Genomic DNA, 10,000 nt, shown 5'->3' with positions numbered 1-10,000 from the left:
TACTTGTTATTTGCTCGACATACGACCTTTTTTTGCGTTAAATAGTATTATTTAAATAGTATTATTATTATTATTTTTTTTTTTTTTTGACTGACATGGAAAAAGAAAAGTTTCATTTTGACGTGGAAGTGTTCCTTGAATGAACAAATACGAACGTTTGTTCATACGAAGTCGCGTGATTTTATTTGAAATGTTTTGTTCATGGTATTTTTTTTTTTTCCGGCTGAACATGTGAACAGTAAAGGATTTTGAAAACACGCTTCAATGCCAGAGCTGGGAGAGTCAGAGACAAATAGAAATTTATATTATTTTGTGCAAATGGAAAGTGATATTTGATTATATGGCGTAAATTATTATTATTATTATTATTAGTATCATTATCATCATTATTTTGTTATGGTCATTATCATTATTATTATTATTTATTCTTTTTTATTCATTTTGTATTGATCTCTTTCTGGAATAACTGTTATTGAGTTAATTAAGCTTTGAGAATAATGAGTGTGTGAGTGTATATCTGAGTGATTGTGGGTATTAGTATAAAAAAACAGATTTTTTTTAGCACTTAGTTTTTGTTTAACTGTATTTTTTTGTTTTGTTTAGAATAGAGTTCCTTTAAGTTTATTTATTTTGTAGTATTTAGAATGTGTATTATTATTTTTTCCCCGCATGGTTATTAATTTCCTTTATTTTTAGTTTGCAGATTTGTTTTCCCTTTTCTTTGGTAACACGTATACATACACACGTATACACACACATACACATACACATATACATACATACATACATATACATACACATACATATACATACACATACATACACATACATACACATACACACACATACACATACGCATACGCATACGCACACGCACACATACACACACATACACACACAGACACACACACAAACAAACGTAAGGAAATCCTGTATTATGTTTATAGTTTTAACTTTTCTTCCCATTTTCTTGTATATTTTGTACCGTATTTCCCATTGTCTTTTAATATTTAGTAACGTATTTCCCATTTTCTTTTAATATTTAGTTACGTATTTCCCATTCTCTTTTAATATTTTGTACCGTACTTCACATTTTCTTTTATATTTTGTACCGTAGTTCTTATGTATGTTAGCAGTCCCCCCCTTGGTTCTCAACTGGTTTATAATTGTTTTTTTTCATATTGCATGGAGTTTCTTATAATTATATCTGAAATAATTTTTTTTTTTGCTCCGTTATTTAAATATCTTTACATAACTGGTCTGAAACCATTTGAGAACCAAACCTATTTAACACAATGTACGGTCCATGTACCGTATTTCCCATGTATACGTAGACAACCTCACCCCTATATATAGTCTGAACTGTGTGTGTATGACCGTAGTTGGCTGGCGACCGTCTCATGGGACAGGCCGGGCAGGTTGTAATGATCATCGCCGTGGTTATGTCGACTTTTGGATCAGCCAATGGGTCCTGTTTCACTGCTGGAAGGTTTGTGTTTTTGTTTTGTTTTTGTTTTATTACTTTTAATTGTTTTATTTAAGAAAGGTTGTTTCAGTTCTGTCTCGTTTTTCGTTTCAGGTCATTTTTTTCGGTTTTGGTTTTAGGTTCGTTTGATTTCTTTCTCGCGTATTCACAATTATTTTTATTTTTTTTTTGTTACATCAATATAGTTTATTTATTTGTTTAGATCACTCTTTTTTTATATTTTTTATTTTTATTTATTTGTACATTTCACTTAATTCCAGAATACTCGTTTTCTATCACTTGTGTATTTATTTTCTTTTATATTTTCTATGGTGATCTTTTCTTGCTTTTAACGGCGTCGGTGTCATGGAAATCGTCTTTGTTCTTTTACTGCCTTTTTAAAAATTAATTTCCATTCTTTTCCTTTTTATATCTCTGCCTTTATTTCCGCGCTCTTTTGTCCTCCGCGTTTGTTTTTTGTTTTTTTTTGTTTTCTTTTTCTATCTCGGTGGCGTGTTATTTTCGGGTTATTGTGGTGTCTATATATTCGTTTTTTCTTTTTTTTCTATTGTCTTTTTTCCTTTTTTTTCCTTTTTTTCTTTTTCTCCTTTTTTCCTTTTTTTATTTTTTATTTAATGTTGGTATGAAAGCGACATCTGTTTTTCTCTCGTTTTTTTGCGATTTTTATGGAGAAGAAGAAGAGGAAGAAGAAGAAGAAATAGAAAAATGTATTGAAGATTAAGACGAAGATTAATTAAGAAGAATTTGCCAAAGGAAAATGAAATAAAACAGTGTTGGATAATGTGACGAAACAACAAGACAGCTCATTAGAATGCATAGCTCAAATCTCACATTATGGCAACGCTTTACTTTCTATATTATTAACCTTTTAGGTGAGCGGCGGTTGGGGGGGGGAGTTATATAGAGGCAGATCAAATAAACTCATATGGACCGATTTACCCACGAAAGTTAGACCGACTTTGGCTTATGAACCATTTTGCGATTTGGTTCAGACCAGTGGTTCGCAGCCGGTTTCGTTCCGCGGCTCCGACCAGTGTGTAATCAATTTCCATGGACCCCGATCAGTTTTTGTCATCTTTTCAGACTTTTCAGTTATTGTTTTAGTTATTTCAGTTATGAATGGTGTGATGGTGTCAATAGCTACGGGACAAGGACACTCTGTGGAAAGATTTCAGTTCATTGATATGTGAGAAATAATTTTAGGTGCTATAAGTGAGGTAAAGTTCAGTTTAATGTTCATATTGCTCCATGCACCGCCCCCCCCCCCCCCCAAAGTACCCCTTGCCCCTAGATTGTGAACTTCTGGTTTAGACCGACTTCGGTTCAAAAACGAGGCAAATGAACTCAGCTGAAATTTGAAAGCGAAGTAAACACTATTTACGGGTCACGATCGGGAGATGATAGTCCTTAAATGTTAGCGTTTCCAAAGTGTATTGTTTGAGTGAGTGACTCCAGTGGTCGTTTGTTTTATCTCATAGTTTTAGAATTATTATTATTATTCATATAAAAATAACAGTAAACTAAATTATTATTATTTGGAATTTGGCCTACAGAATTGTTTTATTTACTTTTCGATTAGCGTTTGTAATAATCAGGTTCATTTCTCGTCTTGTCGACTTTTTAGCTGTTTAAGGAACGAGCATCGCCTTGAATCGACTCTAGAATTCCTATTTATTTGAACGCCTCTAGAATCCGTTGTTTCCCCTGTTGAGAGAAATATCTGACTAGCTGCTTCCTCCGCCAACAAGACCTGGTATATTGGCGGGAAAATGAGTTACCAAACCACTGTATTACAGAAAGACATTAAGTCGGAAGTCGTAAATACGTCGACTCTTAAAAAAAAAAAAAGTAAAATCGACTCGGATTTTAGTAAGTTACTACATTTTGACCTCGTGATGCTGACTCGAATCTCTCCCTCTCTATCTGAACCTTCTATCCCAGAATGGCTTATGAAAACGATCTTTTTTTTTTTTTTTTTTTTTTTTTTTTTTTTTTTTTTTTGCGAAACGACGCAAGAATTTCACTCTCGAAGCGACCACGGAGATTATCGCGTTCTTTTGCTTTCTTCTCGACTTTTTGTGATATGCACTTAAGCTCTCTTCGCTAATGGACACGGTATGTCGACGCCAGAATACATAAGCTCAGGATTACTGATATGTCGACGCCGGAATAGTGTAAAGTCGATTCTAAAAGCATGCTGGCTGTCATGTCTTCCTTGACCGTGTGATGTTGACGTGAGCTTCCTCCTCTGTCACGTAATATTGACGCAAGAAAGATTTCTACCGAAGAACACATGTTTTATTATTATTGACTGTGGATGGGAAATTACTCTAGAACCTCCTTTATGGAATGAATCTGTGAAGTTGACTTAAGCTCACACATCTGGAAACAAAACTTGGTATTAACAGATAAGAAGTGACCCTCAGTAAACGAGTTTGTGATAAACGAACAACTTATTGACTCTAGATGAGACATGACTCCCTTATTGAACACGACTCAAAAATACTGACCTTACTCTAGATAGGACTGGACTCTCTTTATTAAACTCCCCCACGATAATGGCCTGATACCCCTCCTCTACAAAAAAAAAAAAAAGAAAGATCGGCCCTGGGTAGGAAATGACATATAATCTCACTTATTAAACAACCTTACCGACTCTAGATAAGAAATGACTTATTGAATACGCCCCCCATTGATGCTGACCTAAGCTCCCTCCTCTCCGAACCTCATTATGGATAAAAAATAACCCTAAAATCCCCCTTATTGAACTCCACCTCCTCAAAAAACCTTGATATCGACCCCAGATAGGAAATGACTCCCTTTTCAGACGACTCTCTGCCATTTACCCAATTTCCCTCGTCTACAACCAACCTTATCGACTCCAGACGAGAAATGACACCATACCCACACGTATTAAATAACTTTATCGACTCCCATATTGAAGACGACTCCTTTGATACTGACCTTGACCTCCCTCCGTCACTAGACCTTCGGGAGTCGCGTTCTTGGGTGGGCAGCTTTCCTCATGCCCCTCGCGGTCACCCTGTCCACCTTCGGCGCCGCCAACGGAACGGCTTTCACGTCGGGCAGGTAGCGCGGATGCTCCTTCGTCTGATTTAGCTTAGCTCCGCCTGCGTGTGCTGTTGTTGTTTTCTTTTTTCTCCTTTTTGCTGTTTCTCGTTCGTCTTTTGCTTCGTCTTTTACTGTCCTCTCTTTCTCTTTTTCTCCTTTTTGCTGTTTCTGGTTCATCTTTTGCTTCGTCTTTTACTGTCCTCTCTTTCTCTTTTTCTCCTTTTTGCTGTTTCTGGTTCATCTTTTGCTTCGTCTTTTACTGTCCTCTCTTTCTCTTTTCTCTTTTCGTCTCCCTCTCTCTCCGCATGACTTATATTTTACTGTATTTTACTTCGCATGACAACAGAATTGTGAGATTGGATTGTTTATTACCTTTAGGCCGTCGTTTTCTTTTGGTTGTATTTGATAGTGATGTAGATTTGGATACCCAGTATATATGTTTTTATATATATATATATATATATATATATATATATATTATGCATATACAGACATTCATATGTACATATATATATACATATGTACATATATATATATATTTATATATATATGTATGTATATATATGTACATATACTGTGTATATATAATGTATATACATATATATATACATACATACATACACACATATATATATATATTGTAGTGTACAGTTTGGGACTTAAGCGGCAAATTGTGACGCTATTATTTTCTCGCAACTATATTAAGTAATGTTTGATTTAATAATAGATATATATTTATTTATTCGCTGATGTGTATGTTTTAGTCAACTTGCAACTTCTTTTATCTTCGCTTTACATGTTTTCTTAAACATTACTCTTGAATTATTTGTTGTGTAGAGCACCGGTTTTGCCTTGTATGTCTTTAGTTCCTGTACTAATTACGAAAAGAATTTGTGTGTGTGTTTTTCGTGTTTTTTTATTTATATTTTCTCTTGTTCAATTTTCTTCGTATGCTCACATGTGTTCTGATACATTTTGATACATTTAGTAATGTCATTTTTTATTTAAAGCCTGATATATTTTGTTTTATTTGCCAGCATGAATGTAACTTTTGTGTGCTTCATTTATTTGATATAAACAGCCATTTTTAATGGACAAATGAAACCGCTTGGCACACTTGATATAAACAGCTGTTTTATTTTAATATAAAATAATGAAACAACCTTTCGCCACAGTTTATAAAGTACAGTATAAAAAATCAAAAAAAATCTCAGAAATGAAACTAAAATCAAAAGTCCCTCTACCTAAAAAAAAAAAAAAAAAAAAAAATTCAAAAAAGGGTCATAAGATCAAGCGAATTCCTACACGTGTCTCGAACCCCTACTCACCCAGGCTTCCCCCTCTCCCCCCCTCTCTCCCCTCCACCCTTCCCCCCTCCCCCTCCTTCCCCAACAGACTGTGCTTCGTGGCGGCAAGAGAAGGCCACATGGTCGACGTGCTGTCTTATGTCCACGCTAAGAAACTCACTCCGTCGCCTGCACTCCTGTTCAACGTGAGTCTAAGACGTGTGGGAATCATGTATGCATACGTACATATATGTATAGGTATATGTGAATGTGTGTATGTGTGTATATATGCCACGTTTAGCTTTATATGCATGAGTGGAAGGATATAATGGATCACCGGATCTAGAACATGAAAAGAGTCACACACAAAAAAGAAAAATTACATTGATCGAAGTAAATGCATTTGTCGTCATCATGATCACTATCATCATCGTCATAGCTATCATCTCCATTATTTATCATCACCACCACCGCTATCACCATCATCATCATCTTCATCACCATCGTAATCCTCATCACTATCACTGTCACCATCACTACCACCATCATCGCCATCACCATCCTCATCATCACTATCACCATCGCCGCCACCATCATCACCATGCCTATCACCATCGCCCCCACCGCTATCACCATCATCATCATTATTATCATTAGCATTATCATCACCATCATCATCCCCATTACCATCGCCGCCACCGCTATCACCATCACCATCACCTTTATCACCATCACCACCATCACCCTCACCCTCACCCTCACCACCGCCACCACCATCACCTTTATCACCATCACCCTCACCACCATCACCATCACCACCATCACCACCATAACCTTTATCACCCTCACCACCACCCTCACCATCACCACCATCACCCTCACCCTCACCACCTTCTCACCATCCTCACCATCCTCCTCCTTCCAGGCCTTCATCGCGCTGATGATGGTGATTCCTTCCGACATCGGTTCCCTCATCGATTTCTTCAGCTTCACCGCCTGGATCTTCTACGGGGGCGCTATGTTGGCCCTCATCATCATGCGGCGCACCATGAAGGACGTGCCCAGGCCGTATAAGGTCAGTTAGGGGGGGGGAGGAGAGGGGGGGGTAAAGAGGGGGAGGGGGGATGGGTGTTTGTTGCGTTTTTGTTCTCTTTTTTTTTTTTTTTTTTTTTTTTAGATTTGGTTCGTCGCAAAATGAGCCTTCGGTTGGGTCTTTTTTTTTGTTTCTTGCTTATTCTTATTTTCTCTCTTCTCTCTCTCTCTCTCTCTCTTTCTCTCTTTCTCTCTCCTTCTCCCTCTCCCTCTCCCTCCCCCCCCCCCCCTCTCTCTCTCTCTCTCTCTCTCTCTCTCTCTCTCTCTCTCTCTCTCTCTCTCTCTCTCTCTCTCTCTCTCTCTCTCTCTCTCTCTCTTTCTCTCTTTCTCTCTCTCTTTTTTTCTCTCTCTCTCTTTCTCTTTCTCTCTCCCTCCCTCCCTCCCTCCCTCTCCTTTTTTCCCCTTCTCTTTTTTTCCCTCCTTCCACGTCCTTCCCTCTGTCTCCCTCTTCCAGGCAACCTTACTGTGATTGTTATAATTATTATTAGAACAAGTCATTATTTTTTTTTCTCAATTATCAGGCATTATGTTAATGACTGAACTATTTGATCAGATTATTACTTTGGCCTTCATATTATCATACAAATCAATATTATAGTCATTATATCATCAAGCCAATCAGTATTATAATTATACAGACCATTCTTAACCATTAGATAAAATCACCGCCACAATCTCTTGAAATAATTCCTCGCCACTGACTCCCCTTCTCGTCTTCTCCTCTTCTCCTAACAGGTCCCCATCATCATCCCGGTCATCGTCCTCGTCATCTCCATTTACCTCGTCGTCGGCCCCATCATCGACTCCCCACAGATCGAGTACCTGTACGCCAGCCTCTTCATCCTCGCTGGCCTCGTGTTCTACTTCCCCTTCGTCTACTTCAAGAAGAGCGTCCCAGGCATGGGTGCGTAAACGGGCTTGTTATTATTAGTGTTATTATTATTATTATTGTTGTTGTTGTTGTTGTTGTTGTTGTTGCTATTATCATCATTATTATTATTGTTATTACTATTATTATTATTATCATCATTATTATTGTTGTAATTATTATTATTATTCACATTATTATTAATGTTATTACTATTGCTATTATTATTTATATTATTATTATTATTATTATTATTATTGTTATTGATCTGGTAATCTGTTAACCCTTGTTTTATCATGCTTGAAAAAATAGAGAATTTAAAGTCCAATTTGCGAAATAATATATGGGAAGTTGAGAATGGAAATATGTAGGAAATATGTGATGAAACTAGTGTTGATAATAGGAAATTAGTAATATAAAAACAGTATATATGACTTGTAGTATTAGTACTTATGCTGTAGTATTTAAAGCAGAGTCAGTGTTGGTAGCAGTAGTAAAGAGATAACAGGAATAATGATATTGATCGAGATATAATGCTGCTGCTGATAACAGTAGTGATGTTCTTAGATGGTGATGGTGGTGGTGGTAAATGAGATACTGAAATATGATGACGGTGAGGACTTTGATAATTATGATACCACCGCTGCCACCATATCACAATAAAGGACTAAACTAAAACTACTACTGCTGCTACTTCTGCTGCTACTACTGCTGCTGCTGCTACTTCTGCTGCTATTCTTATTGTACAACTACCATTACTACAATACTACTACAACTACCACTACCACTACTGCTTTGTTTTTACTCACACTACTACAAGCACCAATTATAATAACCTTCCCTTCCCACACAGGTCACCTGACGACCTTCTTCCAGCTGATTCTCCAAGTTGTCCCCACCGACACAATGCCCGATGCCTGAGTTACTGAATGCCACGAAACGAGCTTATCAAAGACCCCGATGCCAGGGAAACGATACTGCAGCTGTTCGTCGGATAAAATCTTGACTGGACAGAAATTGTTTTAATCTTCTGTGATTTTTTTTTTCTTCTTTTTCTTTTTTTTTGAGGTACATTTTTCGTTTGTATTTTTCTTCGAACTTAGCATTCCGGTGTGGCTGTCGAGCTCTGTCTAGTAGGAAGATGAAAGCACAATTAGAGCCGTAGCACACTGGGAAGACCATACAGATACATTCATATATACATTACATACATACGTGCATGCGGATGTATGCAAACACACACATTCTTATGGAAACCTTCCATATTTCCCACAAGCAAAAAAAGAAGAAGAAAAAAAATCAAATCTAGCCCAAATGTATAATTATTTCTCTCTTTGATACATTTTTTCTATTTCAAAGTTAGATCTTATCCACTGGAGAAACGCAACTGTTGCCAAAAGCACCAAATGAATAATGGTGTTGAGATCCCTGGAATGCATGAGATAGTTGTAGGTTCTATGTTGGTACCACTGTTCAGCACGAGTGGAGGATATGTTGGCAATCCTGTTCAACACCAAGACTATTAACACATTGAGAAGAAATAGGCTAATTTACGACTTCAACACCCATGGGAAATGTGTTCATTTGACACCCAAACTGCAAGGATGAAGGCTGACATTTCTGTAGTTAAACTTCTAGCTGCACAAGTATTAGGTGTTAGTTATACGGTAAACACTATCTGGAGACGCTCGTGTAACCTTTCAACCTGTGATATAGTCATCCTTTTGCTTCGGTAGTTAGAGGTGGGAGAAATACGTGATTATAAACACGCATGTGTGTTCGGTTACCTAGAACCACGAGTCAAGTAGTCCATAGATGGGATCTCATCACTCTAGGCGGATTTATGTGTTGTCTGTTGGCTTTTCGTCCTCTTGAAGAAAGGTTGGGCGTTTTGACGTTCGAGAGGAGAATAAGTTTATAAAGTGATTATATTCCCCCCCCCCCCTTTTTTTAAACCTTTCCTTCTCGTTCCCCCTTCGACTTCGTTATATCTTTTGTGTCCTGTTTTTGAAATTTGGGAGCGGGATTTTTTTTTTGTTTTTTCCCCCCACTGGAGAAATTGATTTACGTTTCCCCTCGCAGTCCCTCGTGTGTCCCAGCGTCCCCTCGAACAGCCTATGACTTCCCTCATAACGGCCCATGACCCATCACCTCTCCCATGACCCATCACCTCTCCCCTTTCCTTATCCCTTCACC

The 10,000-nt window shown here is 37.4% G+C and overlaps 1 protein-coding gene across 1 annotated transcript in view; it reads left to right on the top strand.

Moving 5' to 3' along the window:
* LOC125047846 (b(0,+)-type amino acid transporter 1-like) overlaps positions 1-9,737 on the top strand; it is an 81,511-nt gene extending 71,774 nt beyond the window's left edge. Inside the window, exons 10-14 of the mRNA XM_047646358.1 lie at positions 4,473-4,576; positions 5,954-6,050; positions 6,770-6,919; positions 7,672-7,840; positions 8,658-9,737. Coding sequence (XP_047502314.1) covers positions 4,473-4,576; positions 5,954-6,050; positions 6,770-6,919; positions 7,672-7,840; positions 8,658-8,725 — 588 coding nt within the window. The 3' untranslated portion in view covers positions 8,726-9,737. The remainder of the gene's footprint in view (positions 1-4,472; positions 4,577-5,953; positions 6,051-6,769; positions 6,920-7,671; positions 7,841-8,657) is intronic.
* The last annotated feature ends 263 nt before the right edge of the window (positions 9,738-10,000 follow it).

This window comes from Penaeus chinensis, chromosome 42, assembly GCF_019202785.1.
Source record: "Penaeus chinensis breed Huanghai No. 1 chromosome 42, ASM1920278v2, whole genome shotgun sequence".
Lineage (NCBI taxonomy): Eukaryota > Metazoa > Arthropoda > Malacostraca > Decapoda > Penaeidae > Penaeus > Penaeus chinensis.
Note: the sequence above shows the minus strand (reverse complement) of the source record. Positions and strands in the feature narration are given on the sequence as shown.